This window comes from Acipenser ruthenus, unplaced genomic scaffold (assembly GCF_902713425.1).
Source record: "Acipenser ruthenus unplaced genomic scaffold, fAciRut3.2 maternal haplotype, whole genome shotgun sequence".
Classification (NCBI taxonomy): domain Eukaryota; kingdom Metazoa; phylum Chordata; class Actinopteri; order Acipenseriformes; family Acipenseridae; genus Acipenser; species Acipenser ruthenus.
The window spans coordinates 153,228-180,000 of record NW_026708779.1 but is presented as its reverse complement, the minus strand read 5'-3'; the positions used below and the strand labels follow the sequence as shown (position 1 = coordinate 180,000).

Genomic DNA, 26,773 nt, shown 5'->3' with positions numbered 1-26,773 from the left:
CATCAGCTGAGGATCCAGTGACGTGGTGCTGAGGTCAGGCGAGTCCAGCGCAGAGCAGGAGGGGCGGAGCAGGAGATCTACAAGCGCAGTCTAAACAGGGGGGTGTGGAGGAGGCGGGGAGAGGCGGTCCTGAAGTTCTCCGGTAGTTGTTTCCACCACAGAAGGGCTGGGGGAGAGAAGGAGCGGGAGGATGGAGAGTGGAGAGGAGGCAGGACCGGCCAGTATAGTGGAGGAGCGGAGAGAGCGAGAGGGAGTGTAGGGATCGTGTATTGGGATTATCAGTGTGAATGAGATCCTCTTATCTTTGGGACAGCTGGTCACTGCCCTGTAACACCTGTAAATCGCCTTGGAATAAAGACGCCTACCAAATAAATAAACAATAATAAAAATAATGCATCCCCCGAGACGCCGACTGTAATATTGTCACAAAAAATGGTAATCGCCCAACGTGGGGCTCGAACCCACGACCCTGAGATTAAGAGTCTCATGCTCTACCGACTGAGCTAGCCGGGCTATGGGAGTGAAATGGAGGTCATAATGTACAGGAGTGACGTCTGTAGCTGTTGTGCGTTCCGTTGCTGTAGTATGAGTCATTCAGCAGACGCTTTTACCAAAGCGATTTACAGAGACTAAGGGGGTGAACTCTGCATCATCTGCTGCTGCTGCTGCTGAGTCACTTCCAATAGGACCTAACTGACACAAAAAGGATTGAGCACAAACACACAGATACACACACAGACACGCATAGAGACACACATTCACACAGATACACACACACTGATACACAGTCACGCTCCAACGTGATGCTCTCCGCGATGCTATTTCTGAGGTCACACTGCCATCTTGTGGTTGTATTCGGAACTCCAGCTCAGTATTTCTAAGAGAAAAGATGCGTCACCGTGTGCCGTGTGTGTGCGTGTGTGTAATGAAATATTATTACACTCCAATCGGGCGGTTACAATTTGTGAATACTGGACAGGAAAGGAAAGCGAGAGCTTACATCTGTATATAATAATAATAATAATAATAATAATAATAATAATAATAATAATAATAATATAAGAACTCTCGGCAGGGCGCATGTTTATTAGACATCCCATTGCTTCTGTAGTTTTGATTTGTTGTACAGATGAAATCAAATCACTGGAACTGAAAATGATAAAAACAGTCAAATTAGCGATTCTCTCATTTAATTGACGTCTTTAATGGGCCACACATGCAATTAATTTCAAACAGTCAGAGAAAAGGAACACGGAGCCACACGCGGTCAAACGCAGGAGACTTTTTAGAAGCTGTTTAAGACACCTGATTAAAGCACAAAGCAGGCTAAAATTTTCACACACAGGAGCGCCTGTTGTTTCTATATCACTGTTTACTGATCTGAGATTGAAATTCTCACACCCGGAGGTGTTTTCATGCAGGTGGGTATATAAAGGATATCAATGACACGTCTGGAGGTGTTCTGATACATTTGCAGATGACTGTACATACCGAGAAAGACACCAATCTAACTCTGGTGTTTAGTTTTTTTGTGTTTGATAATTTACTCGTTGAAGACAGTATGTCTTTTAAAAGGTGGACATGTACAATTTAACATTAACTGACTGTTGTTCGGTTAAGTATTAAAAAAATAGGATTAGGTGTTCTGATATATCTGCACACGGCTGTTTGTATGAATAGATGTTTTGGTAAGGAATTTACAACAGACACACAATCCTTTTGAGTTGAAACAAAAAACTTTATTGAATTATAAACCACAGCAAACACCTATTGAGATCAGTAGACAGGTTATTATCTAACAATATAATATATCTTTATTGAAACAGTGCGTTTGTGCGCTACAGTATCGTCTATAATAGCAAGGGCTCTTAGCATTATCAAGGGCATTAGACAGTAGATCAGTTGCCTGCTAATTCAACAGCAGTGATTTAAACCTTTTGTGTACATCAAAAATGGATGGTCTAATAATAATAATAATAATAATAATGATAATAATAATAATAATAATAATAATAATAATAATAATAATAATGTACACCCAACTTTGCATAATAAGGCTATAATTCTATCGAGGGTTTCTGGTGACATATTTAAACCACAAGAGCGCTAGCTCCCTGTCTTCTGTTTTGCTGAGTTCATATATCATCCCAACAAAAAATAATAATAATATTTCCCCCTAACCAACAGATTTATTTTCATACAGGTATTGATTCAAAATTGAAGTATGAATGTTTTAATATCATGGTGAGAATAAACAAGACAAGTTTTTTTTTCTCCAAACAATGATTTAGTTTTCCCTCCTTTGCAAAAGATTTAATTGCGTGAAATAATCGATTAAAAGCCCATAAAATGTTTAAAATACACACATAAAAACGGACACCCATACGTTGATAGATATGAATGACACTTAATTGAATAAAAGACAGTTGAAAGAAGGCGTGTCTAAGCCTGTCATTAAAGCGTGTGGTGTCGCAGCTACAGAGTGAGGTCTATAATAAGAGATGACGCAGAGTGCAGATTGCTGCTTGTCCGGATCACGCCCGTGTCCCGCGCTGTCGGTTCCGCTGCTCTTTCTCAGTGGAAGTCTGCGCTGCTGTGTTTCATGCAGGCAGCCGCAGCGCACAGGGGAGGCGTTTCAAAGACCAGCGCCCTAAAATATGAGACAGAGTTATCAACAGCAGTGATCCAGCGTCTATAATCAGCATTCGCGTTTGTCAGCAGTTATATACCTTCTTTCTTTCTTTCTTTCTTTCTTTCTTTCTTTCTTTCTTTCTTTCTTTCTTTCAGTTTATGTTTATTTCTTTCTGAGAGTTTAATTTATTTATTTTTTCTTTCTTTCTTTCTTTCTTTCTTTCTTTCTTTCTTTCTTTCTTTGTTTAATTTATTTTTATTCTTTCATTCTGTCTATCTAGTCGATTTTCAGTGTATAACTCCTGCTTCAGCTCTGCATTGTGATTATCACAAGTATCACGTGTCCTTACAGTTATCTCTTTCAGTATAGCCGCATATCTCGCTGAGTTCCCATCAAGGTCTGCCCAGCTCTGAATTCCATTTCCTTCTCCAACAAAGTGATCAAAACAGTGCTGGAAATCTGAATAGAGGAGCACAAGACACAAGTCAGTCCCTATGAACCCATAAACTCTCTGTATCTATTCAGTCACAGCAATCAAAGCCTACTGGCACACCTTATACTCTGAAAACGAAAGCAGAAAAAATGGATTGCCTAATAAACCATAGTCAATACTACTACTACTACTACTACTACTACTACTACTACTACTACTACTACTACTACTACTACTACTACTAATAATAATAATAATAATAATAATAATAATAATAATAATAATAATAATAATAATGTACACCCAACTTTGCATAATACGGCTGTAATTCTATCAAGGGTTTCTGGTGACATATATAAACCACAAGAGCGCTAGCTCCCTGTCTTCTGTTTTGTTGAGCTCATGCCCTGCTGGTAGAGTTTGTTTTGAGCGGTCAGTCTTGTTATCAGCTTTATTAGAAGGACAAACTTATTATTAAACCACATCATCCTCCTACTCCTACTCCTCCTCCTACTATTAATAATAATAATAATAATAATAATAATAATAATAATAATTATTATTATTATTATTATTATTATTATTATTATTATTATTATTATTATTATTATTATTATTATAACTCACCATCTTTCGTCATCACTTTTAAGCCAATTCTTTTTTGTCGTGAAAGAGCTCTTAAGCCATCCCTATGAGATTCTAAATCCTGGTAGTAGAGCCGGGAAACGAAGATATTCAGCTTCACATTGGGGCGATCCTTCACAAATTCAATTATTTGAGACGCGCATTCATCGCAGGGGCTCCAGGAAATGTACCAGGTTATTTCATATTGATCAGCAGCTTTAATTGCAACTTTGTTTTCCTGCAAGCAGATCACATCTGCATGTTCCGTCATATTTCTGTACACATTTGTCTCCGACCTGCTAATCGCACTCAAAATTTGGCACAGCCACGTTTCATTTGGGTATTTTGAGTTATCGAACTGTTTCGTGAAAACGTCACCAGTCATTTTACTCATTTTGATAAGAGCTGAAAAAAAAGAAAGAAAGTTGACAAAAAGCCATCGCGGACAGTGAGAGAGAGCTTCTGAAAACCCGATTTCGTTCCTTCCAACTTGGTGAATTTAATCTTAACCCAATTATTAGTTATTTCTTAGCAGACGCCCTTATCCAGGGCGACTTACAATTGTTATAAGATATCACATTATTTTTACATGCAATTACCCATTTATACAGTTGGGTTTTTACTGGAGCAATCTAGGTAAAGTACCTTGCTGAAGGGTACAGCAGCAGTGTCCCCTACCAGGTATTGAACCTACAACCTTCCAGTCAAGAGTCCAGAGCCCTAACCACTGCGCCACACTGCTGCCTGTGAAATTCTGTGGATTCCTTTGAAAAATCTGTGTCTATATTACTTGGGATTATAGTTTTCCATTTAAAATATATTTCAAAATCTTTAAATTCCATTTCTCAGTTGGCCACATCTTAACTTTTTTTTTTCAATAACAGAAATTAGTTTTGATTTTCATTTCTTATACTACTCAGCTCTTCATTTGCAGTTTGTCTTTGAGCTCATTATACTAATCCATTCAACTCTCAGTCACTCACCTGAGTCTGTGTGATGAATTGGTTTTGATGTCTGCGTCGGAAGAAGCTATCATATTCTCTGTCCACAGTGTATTTATATAGTGCTCAACAGAATGGGATGCTGCGTACATCTCTTGAAAAACTAGATCACGAGCCCCTAACATTAAAATGCTGATGATAAATAGATCAATAATTCCTTTAATATTATTCATAGATCACCTGGTCTAAGAGAAATAGCTCTGTATTGTTAATAGGGGTGTGCTGATACTCGCATGCACGTAGGTATTTGTTCACAGGTATTACCAGGGAGTATTCATAATTCATGAGGCACGGGTAACAAATAAACCAAAACAAGCCTATGTATAATTGTTTTGTTTTCAAAACAAGAATAGCTGTCCTTCCCTCACCGTGAACTCCCAATGAAAATATGTTACAAATCCAGAAATTAGCACCGATTCATCACGTAAACATGCCCTTTCCTCAATCCTACCCTAGACATATCGCCTATCCTGCTGTGACAACGTGTGTGTGTGTGTGTGTGTGTGTGTGTGTGTGTGTGTGTGTGTGTGTGTGTGTGTGTGTGTGTGTGTGTGTGTGTGTGTGTGTGTGTGTGTGTGTGTGTGTGTGTGTGTGTGTGTGTGTGTGTGTGTGTGTGTGTGGACATGGGGCAGCAGTGTGAAGTAGTGGTTAGGGCTCTGGACTCTTGACCGGAGGGTCGTTGGTTCAATCCCAGGTGGGGGGACACTGCTGCTGTACCCTTGAGCAAGGTACTTTACCTAGATTGCTCCAGTAAAATTCCAACTGTATAAATGGGTAATTGTATGTAAAAATAGTCACTGAACCTCCTTGTGCTCCGTCCTTCGGATGAGACGTCAGACAAACGAGCAACTATTGGAAGTGACTCTGCAGCAGCAGCAGCAGTTGTTGATGATGCAGAGTTCACCCCCCTAGTCTCTGCAAGTCGCTTTGGATAAAAGCCTCTGCTGAATCACTAAATAATAATACATACAGTATATAGTTATGAAAATGAATAAGAAAACCTATATATACAGTTATCCTTGTTCTTATTCATGTTCATAATATATATATATATATATATATATATATATATATATATATATATATATATATATATATAGTTATATATATATATATATATTTATATTAATATAAGTATTATATATTATGTGTTATATTATATATAATATAATACATAATAATATATAATAGTTATATATATATATATATATATATATAAATAAATACAAGGAACTTGACAGAGCTTGAACAGTTTTGTAAAGAATGATCAAATATTGCCAAATCTAGTTGCGCAAAGTTGGTAGAGACCTATCCTAACAGACTCACAGCTGTAATTGCTGCCAAAGGTGCTTCCAACAAGTAGTAACTCGGGGGGGTGGAGACAATTCTGATCTTTCAGTTTTGTATTTTATTTATATATATATATATATATATATATATATATATATATATATATATATATATATATATATATATATATATATAATTTTTATCAATAAAAACTTTTTCCCCCTTTAACAGTGTGGATTATGGTGTGTAGATAAGTGGAAAAAAAATCCTCATTTAAATGCATGAAACTCTGAGTCACTGACACAACAAAATGTGAAAAAAAGTTCAAGGGGGTGAAGACTTTCTATAGGCACTGTATCTATAAATACATGTTCTTATCCTGATTCATTGTCATAACTGTGTGTGTGTGTGTGTGTGTGTGTGTGTGTGTGTGTGTGTGTGTGTGTGTGTGTGCCGATATACGGGTCTTCGCAGTGCTGTTCAATTGGGATGTCAATTCATTTAATTGTGATACAGTATTTTCAAATGATGACCGGAGGTCGCGTTTTAGAGCAAGACCGCGTTCGCTAAGCGCAGCGCATTGGGACTTTCGTGACGTTTGTAAAGCAGGTGTAGTTTGCCTCGCTTGTCTGTGATTCGTCATCGTGTCTGTTGAGTTTCAATTTCTCGGGCTGCAGCTCAACCCGAAACAGAACCCTGATGCTGACTCGTGTTTCCATGACTCCCAATTAGAAATAACAACCACGACTCCCAATTACAAATAACAACCACGACTCCCAATTAGAAAGAACTATTATTATTATAATTATTATTATTGTGTGTACTAATGCGCCAGGGAGGCAAAATAAGCTAATCCCTGGAGCCAGCATTACACTTCAGCCATTAACACCAGACAGAAGGTTATCTACATCATCATATGGAAGGAAACGTAAATGGATGGAGACACATATGGATCACATTAGTTTACTGTAAAGCTACGTCTTAGTTGGTGCTTATCTTGGCGAGAGCCGAGTTCAAATCAGCATGAAGTTTTAACATCTACTCTCGTGTAATGGAAATCATTATAAATTAATGTATTTATTCGTCAGACTCCTTTATCCCAGGCGACTCACACAGGAGTCACAGGGCAGCACAGACAGGGTTACAATGCAAGCTTCATATTTAAACACAGTGCGGTTTACAGACAGTGCTGATAATAATAACACTGCTAGAATACAATATGAACCAGGAGGCAACAAGTTAGGATCACAGCGAGTTAGATCTACAGTGACAGATTAGCAGTGCAATAGTGCAAGGATAGCGCATCAGCTGAGGATCCAGTGACGAGGTGCTGAGGTCAGGAGAGTCCAGTGCAGAGCAGGAGGGGCGGATCCAGAGATCTACAAGCGCGGTCTAAACAGGGGGGTGTTGAGGAGGCGGGGAGAGGCGGTCCTGAAGTTCTCCGGTAGCTGTTTCCACCATAGAGGGGCTGGGGAGGAGAAGGAGCGGGAGGATGGAGAGGAGGCAGGACCGGCCAGTATAGTGGAGGAGCGGAGAGGGCGAGAGGGAGTGTAGGGATCGTGTATTGGGATTATCAGTGTGAATGAGATCCTCTTATCTTTGGGACAGCTGGTCACTGCCCTGTAACAGGAGCGGGAGGATGGAGAGTGCAGAGGAGGCAGGACCGGCCAGTATAGAGGAGGAGCGGAGAGGGTGACAGGGGGTATAGGGACGTTTTTGCATAATTTCTTTCAAGAAATTTTATTTTAGTTTTTATAGGCGATCCTCTCCGGAACTTCGTTCAACAGATTGTAAGGTTGTAATTGACATACGCTAAAAGCATTGAACTCACAGACACACATAGAGATACACACACATTCATACAGATACACACAGACACAGACACTCATAAAAATACACACACACACACACACACACACACACACACACAGAGATGTACACACACAGACTGAGACACACAGATACACACACTGACACACACAGATACACATACACACACAAACACGCAGAGACACACACACACACTGAGACACACATTCACCCACATACACACACACACACAGATGTACACAAACTGACACACACTCAATCACGCTCCAACGTGATGCTCTCTGCGATGCTATTTCTGAGGTCACACTGCCATCTTGTGATTCTATTCGTAACTCCAACACAGTAATTCTCAAGAGAAAAGATGCGTCATCGTGTGCCGTGTGTATAATTATTATTATTTGTTTATTTAGCAGACGCCTTTATCCAAGGTGACTTACAGAGACTAGGGTGTGTGAACTATGCATCAGCTGCAGAGTCACTTACAACAACGTCTCACCCGAAAGACGGAGTACAAGGAGGTGAAGTGACTTGCTCAGGGTCACACAATGATTCAGTGGCTGAGGTGGGATTTGAACCGGGGACCTCCTGGTTACAAGCCCTTTTCTTTAACCACTGGACCACACAGCCTCCTGTGTGCATTATTATGAAATAATAATGCAAAGCATAATGATCGATTGCTGATCGATTAGCGCTCAAAATGTGTAGTAATAAATCACAAAGTTAGATATGGGGTATATAGATTGCTGTCGGCTCACTACAGTGACTAGAAAAAAAAGCGTTTCTAATAATTCCTATTATGGTGTAATAGTGATCAGTGAAGGTGTGGCTGGGTGGGATGCGGTTTAGATTTCTGCACGTGTGAATTTTACACTTGTATGTTAGAATATGTTTGTATTGTACGATTGTGTGCATGTTATTTAAAAATGGAATGCAACATGTTTTCACACACACACACACACACACACACACACATAGAGACACACACACACACACACACACACACACACACACACACATAGAGACCCCCCCCCCCCACACACACACACACACACACATAGAGACACACACACACACAAAGACAGACAGACACTGAGACCCACAGACAGAGACATTTTAACGGCGGCATACTCGGAGCAGATTTTATCCGTGATCCGACTGAGCAGAGAAAGCCTGTCTCTGAGCCGCTCAGTTTAAAACACCCACCGTGATCCTCTCCACCGTGCGATTTCTGAGCTCACACTGCCATCTTGTGGTTCTAGTCAAACATAGTTTTTTTTCTAATGTTCACAATGTTTTTTATTATTATTATTATTATTATTATTCACATGTAATAGCTTAAGAAACAAAGAAATAGATACATAATCCACAATTACTTAGCATAACTATAATAATTTTTATACAATTACATAAAAAAAAAAAAAAAAAAAAATGAGACGTTCCCTGACCGGGAATCGAACCCGGGCCGCGGCGGTGAGAGCGCCGAATCCTAACCACTAGACCACCAGGGAAGCTGTAGGTGAAGTTAGAAAAATAGATCGCACCATCTTGCTCAAAGTGGAGGGCTAGTGAAGTAAAAAACAAACCAAAAACACACATATACACACCGTTGTTTCCACCCGGGGTGTGTGACGCGCACATGATAACCACTACAGTGTGGAAACCCGCTGGTGGAACAAGCTCTCATTGAAATCGAGCGCGTTGATTTTTATAAAACGACAAAGTGTTACGAGAGGCTGTAAAAAGCATGTAACGTTGGAAAATAAATGACATGATGAAGCAAATGTTGCGTCAGCTCTACCCTCTAGCTGATTTACCGCAATTTTGCTGTGCAGTGGACGGCGGTTCGGAGTCCGATGCTATGAATATTGCAGTAAAGATACGTCAAAAACTCGTCTAATCTTTAAAAAAAATCATATTCTCTGTATTCCTCCTCTTTTAATATGGTTTACCATACCTCTGCTTTACCACACTTTCACTGTGCTTTATTACACTTTACCATGCTTTCACTGTGCTTTATTACACTTTGCTGTGCTTTTACTAAGGGACACTTATAAAGGTCTATTTACCCTTTTTTATAATGCTTTACCACACCTCTCTGTGCTTTACAATGCTCCCCTATGCTTTACCACACCTCTCTGTGCTTTACAATGCTTCCCTATGCTTTACCAGACCTCTCTGTGCTTTACAATGCTTCCCTATGCTTTACCAGACCTCTCTGTGCTTTACAATGCTTCCCTATGCTTTACCAGACCTCTCTGTGCTTTACAATGCTCCCCTATGCTTTACCAGACATCTCTGTGCTTTACAATGCTTCCTTATGCTTTACCACACCTCTCTGTGCTTTACAATGCTTCCCTATGCTTTACCAGACCTCTCTGTGCTTAACAATGCTTCCCTATGCTTTACCAGACCTCTCTGTGCTTTACAATGCTTCCCTATGCTTTACCAGACCTCTCTGTGCTTTACAATGCTTCCCTATGCTTTACCAGACCTCTCTGTGCTTTACAATGCTTCCCTATGCTTTACCAGACCTCTCTGTGCTTTACAATGCTTCCCTATGCTTTACCACACCTCTCTGTGCTTTACAATGCTTCCCTATGCTTTACCAGACCTCTCCGTGCTTTACAATGCTTCACTATGCTTTACCAGACCTCCCTGTGCTTTGCAATGCTTCCCTATGCCTTACCAGACCTCTCTGTGCTTTACAATGCTTCCCTGTGCTTTACCAGACCTCTCTGTGCTTTACAATGCTTCCCTATGCTTTACCACACCTCTCTGTGCTTTACAATGCTTCACTATGCTTTACAATGCCTACCCAAACTTTTATAAAGTAAGACATTTCACAACGACAAAATGGTATTTTGGAAGAAGAAGATAACCATCATTATTATCATGACGTTGTTTTTGTCTTTTGGCGGAAGGCTGCACCAAACGATAACGGCACCGCTTCCCGTTCCGCCTCCTCGTATCTCTGCAGAGAAAGAGATTTGGATGAACCGAGCCGAGATGCATTGATGAGATAGCCGCTCAGCAGATCAGATTACAGCATCCTGTTAGCAAGAAACAGGGTTGCTTAAGAAAAATTATAAAACACTTCCTCTCCTGTATCATTTTAGGCGTTTTGCTACAGTTTGTGACGTAATGAAACTCGCACGGTAGACGTGAGCTGTATTGAACTATTTCACAGCATTAAAAACTGATATTTTTTCTCTCTCCAATTATTAAGCAATAAATGTTCATATTTTTTTAATACTTAATCGAACAACAGTCGGTGAATGTTAAATTGTACAGTATATATATATATATATATATATATATATATATATATATATATATATATATATATATATATATATATATATATATATATATATAATTATGATTTCAGCACACTTAGTGTAGTGACTGAACACCAGAGTTAGATCGTTGTCTTTCTCTGTATGTACAGTCATCTGCAAACGCCTCAGCACGCCTGCAGATGTGTCATCGATATCCTTTATATACCCGCCTGCATGAAAACACCTCAGCCTATGAGAATTTCAATCTCCTCTCAGTAGTCAGGGATATAGAAACAACAGGCGCTCCGTGTGTGAAAATGTGAGACCGCTTTGTGCTTTAATCAGGCGTCTTAAACAAAAATCTAAAAAGTCTCCTGCGTTTGACCGCGTGTGGCTCCTTTTCTCTGACTGTTTGAAATGAATTGCATGCGCGGCCTATTCAAGTCGTCTGTTTAATTAGACATTCGCTAATTGGCCTGACGATTTCTACTGAATTTCAGTTCCAGTGGTTTTGATTTCACACGCACGACAAATCAAAACTACAGAACAATGTGTGTGTGTGTGTGTGTGTGTGTGTGTGTGTGTGTGTGTGTGTGTGTGTGTTCAAATACATTTGTACTCGACTGTTTGTCTTTCTGGGTATTTCATTCGGATAATTCGCGGTGTGTTAGCTCTGTGTGGGCTTCACCTTCACTGATATGAATGTGTGTGTGTGTGTGTGTGTGTGTGTGTGTGTGTGTGTGTGTGTGTGTGTGTGTGTGTGTGTGTGTGTGTGTGTGTGTGTGTGTGTGTGTGTGTGTTTCCAGAGAACACTGGAAAAACCCCCCCAGAGAAATCAGATAAAATAAATAACGATCTGACGCTGGATACAATGCAACTTTTTATTTGGGTCTGAGAAAAAAAAAACAGTTATTTAATTTGGTAATAATCCAGGCTGTATATATTTATTTTTCATGTGGGAAAAAAAGTCTTATTTCATTGTCTAAAAATAGGTATTTCAAGATATTTCACAGTTAAACGAAACAATTATATTTATTAAAGCAGAAAAAAAAAATTGCGTTGTCACTTTGAAAACTGCAGTTGTTGTTTTCTCCAGCGTTCATCATTCCTGTGGTTGGGTAACAAAGGAAAGCAGATCACAGATCTCAGATAGCAGACAGCAGAGAGCACGCACAGATCCAAATCGATATTAAAACATTTATTTAACATTGTGCACCGCCGCGAGTCTTAACAATCTGCATTTCCAATTAAAAAACAACTGCGTTTTAAAATGTGCTGCATTTCAACAGGAACACTTCACAATATACAAGGTCGAGCTAATATATATAATATATATACATTACATTATAATACATTACAGTAAAATAAAATATCTGTCTGAATATAAGCCGACACTCCAAGGTGAAAAGTATATTTCTTTAGACACACACACGTGTGTATGTATATGTATGTATGTATATATATATATATATATATATATATATATATATATATATATATATATATATATATATATATATATACACACCTTACATTGGCACCACCCTTATAATATTATTATTATTATTATTATTTATTTCTTAGCAGACGCCCTTATCCAGGGCGACTTACAATCGCAAGCAAATACATTCAAGTGTTATAATACAAGTAATACAATAAGAGCAAGATAGATAATAGTTTATCATGGGATTTTTGCACAGTGGTTTTGCAGCATTCCCCCATACTTTTCCTACAGTTATACTGCATTTACCAGAGTCTACCATGGTGTGTTTTATAATATGCTTTACAATGCTTCCCTATGCTTTACCAGACCTCTCTGTGCTTTACAATGCTTCCCTATGCTTTACCAGACCTCTCTGTGCTTTACAATGCTTCCCTATGCTTTACCAGACCTCTCTGTACTTTACAATGCTTCCCTATGCTTTACCAGACCTCTCTGTGCTTTACAATGCTTCCCTATGCTTTACCACACCTCTCTGTGCTTTACAATGCTTCCCTATGCTTTACCAGACCTCTCTGTGCTTTACAATGCTTCTCTATGCTTTACCAGGCCTCTCTGTGCTTTACAATGCTTCCCTATGCTTTACCAGACCTCTCTGTGCTTTACAATGCTTCCCTATGCTTTACCAGACCTCTCTGTGCTTTACAATGCTTCCCTATGCTTTACCAGACCTCTCTGTGCTTTACAATGCTTCCCTATGCTTTACCAGACCTCTCTGTGCTTTACAATGCTTCCCTATGCTTTACCAGACCTCGCTGTGCTTTACAATGCTTCCCTATGCTTTACCAGACCTCTCTGTGCTTTACAATGCTTCCCTATGCTTTACCAGACCTCTCTGTGCTTTACAATGCTTCCCTGTGCTTTACCAGACCTCTCTGTGCTTTACAATGCTTCCCTATGCTTTACCACACCTCTCTGTGCTTTACAATGCTTCCCTATGCTTTACCACGCTTTATCCTTTATTCCACTTTGGTGTGCTTTTACAATGGAGGCTGGGGGGAGTTTAATAAGGGACGTTACACATATCAATACCTTCCGCATCCTGCATGATTTATTATTTTTACTGTTAAAGACATTGATACTGTTGTGACTGTGTGAAGTCATACCAAACCTTTATGCAAGTAATACTCTCCTCCTGACAGCTACGCAACCCACCCAAACACACACACAGACACACACACACACACACACACAACAGCTTTGGATGTCATTTGTTTTTTTTACCAGCTTTTGCTGAGTCCTGGGTTTCCAGTTTCCAGTGATATTATTATTATTATTATTATTATTATTATTATTATTATTATTATTATTATTACTGATTCACTGTGTGTGTGTGACCCTGAGCAAGTCACTGAACCTCCTTGTGCTCCGTCCTTCGGATGAGACGTCAAACAAACAAGCTCCTATTGGAAGTGACTCTGCAGCAGCAGCAGCAGTTGTTTATGATGCAGAGTTCACCCACTAGTCTCTGTAAGTCGCTTTGGATAAAAGCGCTTGCTAAATGACTATTTAATAACTGCTGCTGTAGAGTCACTTCCAATAGGACCTTGTTTGTTTGACGTCTCATCCTGAAGGATGGAGCACAAGGAGGTTCAGTGACTTGCTCAGGGTCGCACACACACAGTGAATCAGTGGCTGAGTTGGGATTGAACACAGAACCTCCTGGTATCAAGCCTCTTTAACCGCTGGACCTCCCATCCTGCCTTCTACTAAAACTCAACGCAAGGCGTTTTCTTCTTGGACTCATTGCATTGCTGGAAGGTGTAGGTGGACAGTGCCACCCTGGTCGACAGGGAAGCGGACGTCAGGCTGTGCGGGGTCCCCCGACGGGAGAAGATCTCTGTGTCCTCCGTCAACGCCCCTTCCAGGACCGCGCTCAGCGACTGCCGGATCCGGGTGGAGAAATTGGGGCAGCTGAAGACGTACAGGAAGGGGTTGAGGACGCAGTTGAGGAAGGAGAAGGTAGTGGCCAGCGGGAGTCCTCTCTGCACCAAGCCCTGGAGCCTCGGCTGGTCGTGGCTGACCGCCTCCACCACGCACATCATGTGGTAAGGAGACCAGCAGCAGAAGAAAGCCACCACCACGGCCACCACCAGCTTCAGGAACCTCCTGGACTGCCTGCCGCTGCTGCCTCTTCCTCCACGCCTCTTCCTCAACTGCAGAGCCACGGCGACGTGGCTCCCGCCAATGACCAGTAAGGGGAAGAGAAAAGCCACCAGAAACTTGGAGCCCGCCGACAGCCCTTGCCTGAACCTGCAGAGGTCTGCGAGCCCAAAATGGGACACCTGGGAGTAGAGGGCGAAGTCGTGGTAGCACAACAGCCGACCGTCCTCGGTCCCGATCACGGTGCGGTAGACCGTGTACGGCAGGGCGTTGGCCAGAGCCAGGAGCCAGGCCCCCAGGCTCACACGGTAAGCCACGGCCACGCTCCGGCGATTCTGGGCCCACACGGGGAAGAGGACCAGCAGGCAGCGGTCCAGGCTGATGGCGGCCAGCAGGAAGGCGCTCACAAACATGTTGACGAAGAAGACCGTGGACTGCACCTTGCAGAAGGAGCGCCCCAGGAGCCACGTGTGGCCCGAGGCCACATAGTGGGCGAAGAAGGGCAGGGTGGTGGTGGCCAGGAAGTCGGACAGAGCCAGGTTGAGGATCCAGACGGAGATGACGGTCCGGCGCATGCGGAAGCCCACAACCCAGAGGATGAGTCCGTTCTCCAGGATCCCTATGGCAGACGCCAGGCTCAGGATGGAGACGGACGTGTAGTCGATGCCCTTCGCCGTCACGTTATGCGACCGGATCATGTTCTGCAGGATCGGGCACAGCTGGCTCTGGTTGTTGTTGGCATCATCAGGCATCGCTGCTGCTTTCTCTCTCTCTTTCTCTCTCTGTGTATCAAATTCAAATACAAAGATGTTTTATTGGCATGACGACAGCAGAAGTAAGTTGTAAAATAATTAATAGTACACATAAAAACATCAGGCAGAAAATACATTTCTCTCTCTGTCTCCCTATCTCCCTATCTCCTTCTCTCTGTGTCTCTCTCTCTTTCCCTCTCTCCCTCTCTCTGTCTCCCTACCCCTCTCTCTCTGTCTCCCATCTCCAGCTATCCTTCTCTCTCTGTGTCTCTCTCTCTCTTGTTCTCGCTCTCTCTTTCTCTCTCTCTCTGTCTCCCTATCTCCCTATCTCCTCCTCTCTCTGTGTCTCTCTCTCTCTTGTTCTCTCTCTCTTTCTCTCTCTCTGTCTCCCTATCTCCCTATCTCCTCCTCTCTCTGTCTCTCTCTCTTGTTCTCTCTCTTTCTCTCTCTCTGTCTCCCTATCTCCCTCTCTCCTTCTCTCTCTGTGTGTCTCTCCCTCTCTCCCTCTCTCTGTCTCCATATCTCTCTCTCTCTCTCTCTCTCTCTCTCTCTCTCTCTCTCTCTCTCTCTCTCTCTCTCTCGATGTTTTCCTTCCTCTTAGAGTCCTTGGATTGGAAATAAAACGACGAGAGAGAGAGAAGAGAGAGAGAGATCTGTGAGATTTGTGACACATTATTTTTTTCGTGGTTTGATTGTTATTATTTTACACAAATTGAAAGCTGCTTATCAATTGGTGGTGGGGGTTACAGCTGGACAGAGGAACATTTCCATAGCTTCTCTCTGTGCATGTGAAGTGATCCTCAGGGTACATTTCCATAGGGAAATCAACTGATCCTATCGATTCAGCGCTACAGACACGCTGGCAACTCCCAGGAATAACCAACCTGACCATGCAAATACATACCTAGAGACACACACACACAATGGCACTGGTTCTGTATTATACTGGCAACGTTAAAACTATCAAACTGAAACAGCCGCATCAGTCCGGCAAGCTGTTCCTATCACACTACCAGATGAAGACTGAAGCCGGGACACTGTAGCTAATTATATACACTGCTGTGCAAAAGTCTTAGAACATAAGAACATAAGAAAGTTTACAAATGAAAGGAGGCCCCATTCAGGCCATCTTGCTCGTTTGGTTGTTAGTAGCTTATTGATCCCAGAATCTCATCAAGCAGCTTCTTGAAGGATCCCAGGGTGTCGGCTTCAACAACATTACTGGGGAGTTGGTTCCAGACCCTCACAATTCTCTGTGTAAAAAAAGTGCCTCCTATTTTCTGTTCTGAATGCCCCTTTATCTCATCTCTGCTTGTGACCCCTGGTCCTTGAGAGCAACACTGATGTGATTTTCAGTCTTGCTGGCATGAGATTCCCTGTGGACATGACCACTGTTGCGCCAGGCTGCTTCAGTTAAACACAGAGAGAGTGGGGGAAGGGTTAGCGTACCATAGTTTGTTTTTAATATGCTTTACCAGACCTCTCTGTGCTTTACAATGCTTCACCAGACCTCTCTGTGCTTTACAATGCTTCCCTATGCTTTACCACACCTCTCTGTGCTTTACAATGCTTTACCAGACCTCTCTGTGCTTTACAATGCTTCCCTATGCTTTATTAGACCTCTCTGTGCTTTACAATGCTTCCCTATGCTTTTCCAGACCTCTCTGTGCTTTACAATGCTTCACCAGACCTCTCTGTGCTTTACAATGCTTCACCACACCTCACTGAGCTTTACAATGCTTCACCAGACCTCTCTGTGCTTTACAATGCTTCCCTATGCTTTACCACACCTCTCTGTGCTTTACAATGCTTCCTTATGCTTTACCACACCACTCTGTGCTTTACAATGCTTCCGTATGCTTTATTAAACTTTGCTGTGCTTTTACTGTGGGACACTTATTTTAGATGGGTAGTTTCTCATTGGCTTGTCATTTTGTTTATAACTTCTGCATTTATATAAACAGAAGTGGACATGACGTTTAAACCTGATTTTGCCTGATACTATAGTGATTGATTACGAGGAACAGCAACCCTTTGAAACACCGGCCTACCACAGACAGATCACCTGAATATAGATATATACAGCGCCTTCCTCTTCAGCTCCCTCCCCCCCCGTGTGAATTCATGTGGGGTTTAAATGACCCAGATTGAATCTATGCTCCCTTGTAACTGATGATGCCAATCTCATTATTATTATTATTATTATTATTATTATTATTTATTTCTTAGCCAACCTGGGATTGAACCCACAACCCTCCGGTCAAGAGTCCAGAGCCCTGACCACTACTCCACACTGCTGCCCTGCAGAAAGGAGGCACTCCTTGAATTAACACTTCTCACAATCCGCTGGTGGGGTGTAATGCATGCCTTATACATGCCATTAACAGAATTTGTCCAGTGTCCTGTGATTTAGGTCTCTGTATTAGCCCTCTCTGTTGCTGGTCTCACGGTATATTAGCCTTACAATTAGCCTGTGACCCTGAGATAGCTGGTTTATCTTCTGTACACACTGTTCCTGTATTTAACTTCCCTATATTTTGGCCAGTGTATTATTATTATTATTATTATTTATTTCTTAGCAGACGCCCTTATCCAGGGCGACTTACAATCGTAAGCAAATACATTTCAAGTGTTACAATACAAGTAATACAATAAGAGCAAGAATACAATAACTTTTGTTCAAGCAAGGTACAAGTGTGACAAACCACAATTCAATAATACAGCAGATAATAGTGATAGTTACATCAGGATGTGATTAAATACAAAGGTTAAACACTTGGCAGATTACAGTATTCTGAAGTACAGGACTAAATGCAGTAAAATAGGGGGCAGATAAGAGCAAAATAAAGCACATTTACATGAAGGGTGATAGTGTCCCAGGATACAAACAGAGGAGTTCTACAGGTGCTCTTTGAAGAGGTGAGTCTTAAGGAGGCGCCGGAATGTGGTCAGGGACTGGGCAGTCCTGACATCTGTAGGAAGGTCATTCCACCACTGTGGAGCAAGAGTGGAGAAGGAGCGGGCTCTGGAGGCAGGGGAGCGTAGCGGAGGTAGAGCTAGTCTTCTAGTGCAGGCGGAGCGGAGAGGTCGAGTGGGGGTGTAGGGAGAGATGAGGGTCTGGAGGTAGCTGGGTGCAGTCTGGTCAAGGCATCTGTAGGCTAGTACAAGAGTCTTGAACTGGATGCGAGCGGTGATCGGGAGCCAGTGGAGCGAGCGGAGTAGTGGAGTAGCGTGGGCGAAGCGAGGCAGAGAGAACACCAGGCAGGCAGCAGAGTTCTGGATGAGCTGGAGCGGACGGGTGGCAGACGCAGGGAGGCCAGCCAGGAGGGAGTTGCAGTAGTCTAGGCGGGAGAGTACCAGGGCCTGGACCAGGAGCTGGGTAGCATAGTTGGTGAGGAAGGGTCGGATTCTTCGGATGTTGCTCAGGAAGAATCGGCAAGTGCGTGCCAGAGTGGAGATGTGCTGGGAATAAGAGAGGCAGGGGTCCAGGGTGACTCCAAGGTTCTTAGCTGAGGAAGAGGGAGAGAGTGTGGTAGATTCCAGAGGAACAGAGATAGAGAGATCAGAGGAGGGGGAGGAGGAGGGAAAGAAAAGGAGGTCAGATTTAGAGAGGTTGAGTTTGAGGTGATGCGAGTGCATCCAGGAGGAAATAGCAGACAGACAGGTAGAGATACGGGAGGAGATGGTGGAGTCAGAGGTGGGGAAGGAGAGGAAAATCTGAGCATCATCAGCATAGAAATGGTATGAGAAACCATAGGATGCAATGAGGGGGCCCAGGGAGCGGGTGTAGAGAGAGAACAGGAGAGGACCCAAGACTGACCCTTAGGGGACTCCAGTTAAGAGAGGGTGAGGTGTGGAGGTTGCTCCACGCCAGGTTACCTGGTAAGTGCGGTTGGAGAGGTAGGAGGAGAACCAGGCCAGAGCAGTGCCAGAGATCCCCAGGTCAGCAAGAGATGATAGTAGAATAGAGTGATCAACAGTGTCAAAGGCAGCAGAGAGGTCGAGGAGAATTAGGACAGAGGAGAGAGAGGCAGCTCGGGCACACTTAAGTGAGTTGGTGACAGACAGGAGGGCGGTTTCAGTGGAGTGAGCAGAGCGGAAGCCAGATTGGAGAGGGTCAAGCAGAGAGTGGTTGGACAGGAAAGCAGAGAGCTGGCGGTGTACAGTCCGCTTGAGGGTTTTGGAGAGGAAGGGTAGGAGGGAGACAGGACGGTAGCTCTGGAGGGAGGTGAGGTCGACTAGGTTTTTTGAGGAGGGGAGTGATAGAGGCATTTTTGAAGGCAGAGGGAAATATACCACAAAGTAGAGAGGTGTTGAGGAGTGAGGAGATGAAGGGGAGTAGAGCAGGAGCAGCAGCTTGAAAGAGGTGAGTGGGGAGGGGGTCCAAGGCACACGTGGTGGGTTTGTGACCCTGGAGCAGGGAGGAGAGGTCAGAGTCTGAGAGGGGCAAGAAGGTGGAGAAGGAGGGCGAGTAAGTAGGGGATGTAGTGGGTGTAGGGGTTGGAGCAGGAGGGGGTGCGGGGGAGGGAGAGGTGTTAAAGAGTTTGCGGATATCTGAGATTTTAGAAGAGAAGAAGGAGGCAAAGTCATCAGGGGAGATAGAGGAGGGAGGAGGAGGGGGGAGGGTTTAGGAGGGAGGAGAAGGTAGAGAATAGTTTACGTGGGTTGTTAGTGGAGGCTTGGATTACAGATTGGAAATAAGCACATTTAGCAGAGGAGAGAGTAGAGGAGAAGGAGGAGAGGAGAGTGCGGTAAAGGTCTAGGGCAGCAGGGAGTTTGGTTCTCTTCCATTTCTTTTCAGCAGATCGCAGTGTGATTCTTGCCGAGCGGAGCGCAGAGGAGAGCCAGGGATGGGGAGGGGAGGGGCGAGCAGGACGGGAGGTGAGGGGACAGAGGGAGTCGAGGGAGGAGGTGAGTGAGGAGAAGAGGGTGGAGGTAGCAGAGTCTACGGAGAGTTGTGAAAAGGAGTCGATAGGAGGGAGGTGAGAGAGAGCAGTGGAGGCAAGGACAGAGGGGGAGAGAGAGCGGAGGTTACGGCGAGAGGTGACAGTGGGGGTAGGAGGAGCAGGGAGAGGGGGGAGAGACAGAGAAAAAGAGATGAAATAGTGATCAGAGAGGTTCAGGGGGGTGACAGAGAGGGTGGAGGGGCAGCAGGCCCTGGAGAATGTGAGGTCCAGTTGACGGCCAGCTTTGTGGGTAGGAGGGGACGGAGAGAGACAGAAGTCGAAGGAGTGAAGGAGAGGGAGGAATCCAGCAGAGTGGCTGGGGTTGGAGAGATGGATGTTGAAGTCACCCAACAGGACAGTCGGGGTAGACAGAGAGGGGAGGGAGGAGAGTAGATAGTCGAGTTCATCCAGAAAGTGAGTGAGAGGCCCAGGGGGGGCGGTACAGAACAATGAGCAGGAGTTGACAGGGAAAGGTTAGTTGGACTGCATGAAATTCAAAGGTATTGACAGAGAGTGAGATGAGATCAGAGGGGACAGAAAAGAGTAAGGAGGGAGAGAAGAGAAGACCCGTCCCACCTCCCCGTCCAGTGAGACGCGGGGTATGGGACAGGACGTAGAAAGAGGACAGGGCAGCAGGAGTAACAGTGTTATCAGGGGACAGCCAGGTTTCAGTGAGAGCAAGGAAATCGAGCGAGAGGTGGGAGGCAAAGGCAGAGATGAAATCAGCTTTGTTAGCAGAAGAGTGACAGTTCCAGAGTGCACCAGAGAGTGTGCGGGAGGGGGGGGAGAGGCAGAGAAATGAGGTTAGAGGGGTTGGAGGAGCAGCAGCGGAGGGAGGGCAGAGGACGAGGACGGGAGGACAGAACAGGGATGTGAGAGTGTACTGTGCATGCTTTGTGGATGGCCTGACAGACAGCCTCCACACACACACACACACACACACACACACACACACACACACACACACACACACACACACACACACACACACACAGATTCTGATCCTCTCAATAACCTGTCAGCTGAAAGGAATGGGCTGAACTTCCCTAGGAAAAAAAAAAAAAACCCTCCAATCACCAATATAACAATGATCTCACATGAAAGTATTATATATATATATATATATATATATATATATATATATATATATATATAACCACTGCATGCCCGTCCATCTCAAACCAGAAGACTTCACAATTACACAATCGCTCTGAGATCACTATTCTGTAATAATAATATTAATAATAATAATAATAATAATAATAATAATAATGTGATGCAGCCTCATTTGATTGGATCTCTTTGGTTGCATTAGCTCAGCTTGCTGCTCGGAAGCACAGATCGAGCTCAAGAGGTTTTCAATAAAGAACCCGAGTCGAAAATAAATCCGATAAAAAAACAGAGTGGTTTACAATGAGAGAGAGAGAGAGAGAGAGAGAGAGAGAGAGAGAGAGAGAGAGAGAGAGAGAGAGAGAGAGAGAGAGATTGATTCGGTTCTGCAATTCAAAACAGCCATGCTCCCCATGGCTGTTATTAGCAGGGAATTCGATTCCAGCCGCAGACTCTTTAGATTCTCAGTTTCTGCTCAGAGCATTTCTAGTCTTGAACAGGAGGAGAGTCTCACCTTGGCTTTGAAAACGACACAAGGTTTCATGTCACTGCAACGACAGCAACCATTAATAGTGTATTACAATACCAGTATCGCATTGCCCTGGTCACGGTCCTGAGGCGGCCTCGACTCCACAAGGTGTCGGAAGGCGTCTCTGGTGAATGGTAAATTCGAGACCTTGAACAGCTGAAATAATTTACAGTTAACAGAAGATGGACAGAATTGTAGTTTCATAACGAACGCAACTCTAACAACTTTGAGATTGTCATCTTTTTTTTTTTATCAAGTAACTTTTTTTTTATCAAGTTCCTTTTTAAAATGTATTTTCATATCTGTCTATCTACAGTATTTCCCAGCTGTCTATATACATACGAGAATTATAGATATACAAGAATCACTTACACTAGGACATTGATTTAGCATCTCATCCGCAGGATGGAGCACAAGGAGGTGAAGTGATTTGCTCAGGGTCACACACAGTGAATCAGTCAGTGGCAGGGGTGGGATCTGAACCCGTGACCTTCTGGTTACAAGCCCTGGACTTTAACCACTGGACCACACAGCCTCCTTAGTAAGAACATTGTGATGATGTGTGAGCACACATGTATTTACTAAGTAACTACTGTGCAAAAACACAGTCATTAGAGAGAGAATGGAAAGAGTTACTCATTATGCTTCCTATACTGCGTATTCATAAGAACATAAGAAAGTTTGCAAACGAGAGGAGGCCATTCGGCCCATCTTGCTCGTTTGGTTGTTAGTAGCTTATTGATCCCAGGATCTCATCAAGCAGCTTCTTGAAGGATCCCAGGGTGTCAGCTTCAACAACATTACTGGGGAGTTGGTTCCAGACCCTCACAATTCTCTGTGTAAAAATATGCCCCTTTATCTAATCTCCATTTGTGACCCCTGGTCCTTGTTTCTTTTTTCAGGTTGGACATTGTCAATACCTTTTAGGATTTTGAATGCTTGAATCAGATCACCGTGTCTATAACACAATATTCTAGGTGAGGTCTTACTAACGTATTTTAAAGTTTTAACATTACTTCCCTTGATTTAAATTCAACACTTCTCACAATATATCCGAGCATCTTGTTGGCCTTTTTTATAGCTTCCCCACATTGTCTAGATGAAGGCATTTCTGAGCCAACATAAACTCCTATATATATATGAGTTTATGTGTATGTGTGTGTATGTATATATATATATATATATATATATCGATGTTACGAGCATCAACAATTTACTAAAAACCTCCATTAGTGTTTTCCCCAATCATAACAAGTTTGACTTTTATTTAATTAGTTTGGGGGACAAAAAACCAAGCTTGTTATTTAGCAATCTTTAATTTAGATTGATCACAATCTTCAAAAACTTGTGATCCCAACAACTCAAAGTAAACTATACATGAGCAGCTACTATGAAGTGCTGTAGTAGCGAATCCATCCCATTTACACAGTGGATATATATATATATATATATATATATATATATATATATATATATATATATATATATATATATATATAATTATTTATTTCTTAGCAGACGCCCTTATCCAGGGCGACTTACAATTGTTACAAGATATCACATTATACATTGTTTCACATTATACGGATATGACATTATTTTACACACAATTACCCATTTATACAGTTGGGTTTTTACTGGAGCAATCTAGGTAAAGTACCTTGCTCAAGGGTACAGCAGCAGATATATATATATCTGCTTTAAAAAGTTATTTATTTCAGTACGTTTCAAACAAAAGCCCTTCTTCAGCTGTGCGGATAGAAAAGATATCTAGACACACACAAGAGACCGGCATTATCTTTTTATTCTTCATTAAAACAGAAGCGGGGACGACAACAAAACCAGACGCTGATGAAGCGAGACGCGATGTGAAGTTCATGGAGGGCTCCATTCGATTAAACTTTCCGAGTTTTTTTTACGATATTAAATCACAGATGGAGTTAACAGCGCTCCGTTACTGTAGCGATCGATCACAGAAGAGCTGTAGAAATAATACTAACAGTAAAGAGGCGGGGTCTGCACGGTTGATTTTTTGCTTATTACATTTGAGCTCAGAAGCTAAGCAAGGTTAGGCTTGGTTAATACTTGAATGGGAGACCAGGTAGTGTATAAAGATAATGAAGTCCCCTTTCTGGTCATTAAATAGGACTAATCATCATCATCATCATCATCATTTGAATCTTAATTAAGTATATTTATATGAGTATGATGGTGGGAGCGGTTGATACAAGTTTGAAGAAATCATCAAAAAAACCAAACAAACTCAGAAATCAGTAATTCTCATTAGAGTCTAAGCTAAACTCGTGTTGTCATCAGTGTGTATTGACGGAGCGGTAACACTGGATAACCGAGGAATGCATTACAGATGTTACAGTAACCGGAAATTCGTTGTAAACGAGAAGAATCGAGATCTGTCTCAAAACAACGCGTTGACTTTCTGCACACACCGGTTGAGGGGCTTGTGTCTGAACTAGGTGCTGAAAATAAATCATTTCGTCATCATTTTATCCTTTTGTGTGCAACCGAAAATATATAGGCTACCCTATGAATCATAAATTCAGGAAACTGAGTTTAATACGTGTTTCTATGTATTGTTTTTTTTAACGTTATATGGAAATTGTAATCTTATTTTAAATGAGAATAATAATAATAATAATAATAATAATAATAATAATAATAATAATAATAATAATAATAATAATAATAATTACGATTTAAATAATGAGAATCTGCGCGCCACACAACTTACAAGCAGTAAAAACCACAACATATTAAAATACAATGAAACTATCATATATATGATTTAATGATGTGCCTGCGTCCTTCTTACTTAAAAGAAAAAACACATTTTAATGTAATTTAAAAGAAAGAAACCCGTTTATCCGAACTCCGTTCGGTTTCGCGAGCAAACACACAGAACCCGTCTGTTTACAAACAGAGCTGCGGCCAAAACAATTTCAGGATTGATACATAATAATTAATAAATAAATAAATAAATAAATATCATTTAAATATTTTATTTAACATCATGTCATCAAAAACTACAAAATAATATCGCATAAAAAAAAAAGTCTATACCGGAAGCCATAATAGCAGTACAGTAAGTATTTCATATTAGTATTTCAAAAGCACAAAGCGCTGGGTGTGGAATTCAATATGTTAGCGTAACATTATTCAGCAGCTTTCATGCGACTCTATGAAGCAACATTAGTTCATTCTATAGGGTGATGAGACTGTAAAGAAAACCGCCGTGCTAATGCGCACTTACTTACCGACTTACAGTGTGAAGTTGCCGGCCTTTGTTTTGTGGGGACAGCGCTGTGACCGACGTGTGAAAACCGAAGTGTGAGGTGTCGCCGTCTCTCAACCCATGTAGTGGAAAAAAAAACAAAAAATGAAGAGGGGATTCCCGTTAACAGAGAAGTACACTGAGAGAGAGAGAGAGAGAGAGAGAGAGGGAGAGAGAGAGAGAGAGAGAGAGAGAGAGAGGAGGAAGGGGGAGAGAATGATAGAGAGGGAGAGAGAGAGAGGGGGGAGAGAGAGAGAGAATGATAGAGGGAGAGAGAGAGAGGAGGAAGGGGGAGAGAGACAGAGAGAGGGAGAGGGGGGGGGAGAGAGAGGGAGAGAGACAGAGAGGGAGAGGGGGGAGAGAGAGGAGGAAGGGGGAGAGAGACAGAGAGAGGGAGAGAGAGGGGGAGAGAGAGAGGCAGAGAGAGGGGAGAAAGATAGAGAGAGGGGGAGAGAGAGAAAGAGAGAGAGAGAGGGGAGAGAGAGGGGGAGGGAGAGAGAGAGAGGGGGGGGAGGGGGAGAGAGAGAGGGGGAAGGGGGAGAGAGACAGAGAGAGAGGGAGGGAGAGAGAGGGAGAGATAGGTAGAGAGAGAGGGGGAAAGAGAGAGGGAGGGAGAGAGAGAGGGGGGAAAGAAAGAGAGAGGGGGAAAGGGGAGAGAGACAGAAAGAGCGAGAGAGAGGGGGAGAGAGAGGGAGACAGAGAGAGAGACACAGAAAGAGAGAGAGATTCTGTTTATAGAGATTTTAGTAGCAGCTGATGGCTCTCAGAACTTTGTCAAGTCGGGTCTTCAACAGCATGACTAGGTGACCCTGGGCAGCCCCTTCCATCCCCTCACCCCTCTCTGTGTGAAGAAGCGTCTCCTCAGTCTGTCTCCGCTTGCACGCTGTGTGTCCTCTAGTCCCGGTTTGCATCCTGCGTAAATTATTGATTCGGGTTACCTGTGTCAACGCCTTTTAAACAATTAATTAACTGTTGTCTATAATTAAATCAAAGGTGTTAAATACATACAGGACTGAAGTCATTGTATTTTGTATCTAAGTTCTTAATTGTACTGTAATTCTTGATCTGTATTTTCGGTGTACAACTGTAGGTCGCCCTGGATAAGGGCGTCTGTTAATGAATAAATAATAATAATAATAATAATAATAATAATAATAATAATAATAATAATAATAGTCACAACTCAACGTAGACTACTGGTTATGTGCGTGTGGACTATATTTCAACTAAAACAGACTCTTAAACTTGTATAGGATCCAACATAAATACAGGTGACCGCAAAATGTTTTAATTTACGTTGAAGGAATGAAAAACAAAAAAAGTATAGATGGAGATGCCGGGGATTGAACCCGGGGCCTCACACATGCGAAGCGTGCGCTCTACCACTGAGCTACATCCCCTCTCCTATCCTCACGACTCGACGAGGGATTGAGAGTCATGTATTTTATTGAGAAA

The 26,773-nt window shown here is 42.5% G+C and overlaps 2 protein-coding genes and 3 non-coding genes across 8 annotated transcripts in view; all 5 read right to left on the bottom strand.

Annotated features, from left to right (window-relative positions):
• LOC117409991 (DNA dC->dU-editing enzyme APOBEC-3C-like) overlaps nucleotides 1-4,787 on the bottom strand; it is a 14,803-nt gene extending 10,016 nt beyond the window's left edge. Inside the window, exons 1-4 of one of the 3 annotated variants that reach the window (XR_009327844.1) lie at nucleotides 4,673-4,787; nucleotides 3,693-4,094; nucleotides 2,982-3,091; nucleotides 1,721-2,650 (exon numbers count right to left, since the gene is read on the bottom strand). Coding sequence is in view for 2 of the 3 variants with exons in the window: in XM_059021756.1 (XP_058877739.1) it covers nucleotides 2,636-2,650; nucleotides 2,982-3,091; nucleotides 3,693-4,083 (516 nt within the window). In the remaining variant the exon portion in view is untranslated. Of the gene's footprint in view, nucleotides 1-1,720; nucleotides 2,651-2,981; nucleotides 3,092-3,692; nucleotides 4,095-4,672 lie in introns of those variants that run through there. The other 2 variants (XM_059021756.1, XM_059021755.1) reach the window with 2 other exon arrangements.
• Nucleotides 441-513, bottom strand: trnak-cuu (transfer RNA lysine (anticodon CUU)). The gene has a single exon. It is a non-coding gene; the product is annotated as a tRNA-Lys (tRNA).
• Nucleotides 4,788-9,246: 4,459 nt separating the features above from the next.
• On the bottom strand, nucleotides 9,247-9,318 carry trnae-cuc (transfer RNA glutamic acid (anticodon CUC)). Its single transcript has one exon. It is a non-coding gene; the product is annotated as a tRNA-Glu (tRNA).
• Nucleotides 9,319-11,971: 2,653 nt separating this feature from the next.
• On the bottom strand, nucleotides 11,972-25,535 carry LOC131735981 (prostaglandin D2 receptor 2-like). Of its 2 annotated transcripts, none has more exons than XM_059021739.1 (2): nucleotides 25,302-25,535; nucleotides 11,972-15,474 (listed from the first exon to the last, which is right to left on the bottom strand). In XM_059021739.1, exon 2 carries the CDS (start codon nucleotides 15,442-15,444, stop codon nucleotides 14,299-14,301), a length of 1,146 nt encoding a protein of 381 aa, XP_058877722.1. In that variant the 5' UTR covers nucleotides 15,445-15,474; nucleotides 25,302-25,535; the 3' UTR covers nucleotides 11,972-14,298. The 2 variants fall into 2 exon arrangements, with proteins under 2 accessions (XP_058877722.1, XP_058877723.1); XM_059021740.1 differs by having other exon boundaries at nucleotides 25,310-25,535.
• Nucleotides 25,536-26,646: 1,111 nt separating this feature from the next.
• On the bottom strand, nucleotides 26,647-26,718 carry trnaa-cgc (transfer RNA alanine (anticodon CGC)). The gene has a single exon. It is a non-coding gene; the product is annotated as a tRNA-Ala (tRNA).
• Nucleotides 26,719-26,773: the final 55 nt, after the last annotated feature.